At 45.3% G+C, this 655-nt stretch overlaps 1 protein-coding gene across 1 annotated transcript in view; it reads left to right on the plus strand.

The window, feature by feature from the left end:
* The window catches only part of LOC118334624 (sodium channel protein type 5 subunit alpha-like), a gene marked incomplete in the record, with an annotated part of 132162 nt that overhangs the window by 27865 nt on the left and 103642 nt on the right, over nt 1-655 (plus strand). Inside the window, 1 exon segment of the mRNA XM_035670654.1 lies at nt 117-208. Coding sequence (XP_035526547.1) covers nt 117-208 — 92 coding nt within the window.

Here is a 655-nt window from a genome sequence, read left to right on the forward strand (position 1 = left end):
GTTGGTTGCTCTAACAAATCAGTGTTGTACCTTTTAAATCACCTCAGTATTTTCAGACTTTCTTATGTTTTTCTTCTTTTGTTGTATGTTGACAACCACCACACTGCCCCCTACAGGCTGTTAACAGAGTTTATCAAAGTAGGGAACCTGCAGGCGCTGAGAACCTTTAGAGTGCTGAGAGCCCTGAAAACTATCTCAGTCATCCCAGGTAAGGCCTCACCACCACCAGGGGGCGACAAGGGACAGAAAACAAAAACAAACAAAACATTATAAGACTAAACATGCCAGTTGCAGACTTTCAAATGTGCCAGGGCCAGTGGGGGCCACAGGGCACCTCTTACTGGATCTCCTTCTCCCGTTAGTAGGCTGGTTTCATCACGTGGACCGCTGGGCCTCTGAATGAAAACGGCATTGTTAGCTAGACAGGTTAGGGCTAGCTGCTGTAATGTCCTCCTCTCTGCGATTGTAGGTTTTTCAAAAATGGGCGGAGCGACATGGAAGCCCTCCATGGACGGTTGCCGTCCAATGTAGTATACAGGAAATTCTTCGCGTACGAGGATAAAGTCAGATCAGTTGACAGAGGTGAATGTTTTCACCAATGAGTGACACATTCTATGAATGAAGACATTGATTTTAGCAAATAAAATACTAACAC

The sequence above is a fragment of the Morone saxatilis genome, unplaced genomic scaffold, assembly GCF_004916995.1.
Source record: "Morone saxatilis isolate NCDOM2014 unplaced genomic scaffold, NCSU_SB_2.0 Contig0, whole genome shotgun sequence".
Lineage (NCBI taxonomy): Eukaryota > Metazoa > Chordata > Actinopteri > Moronidae > Morone > Morone saxatilis.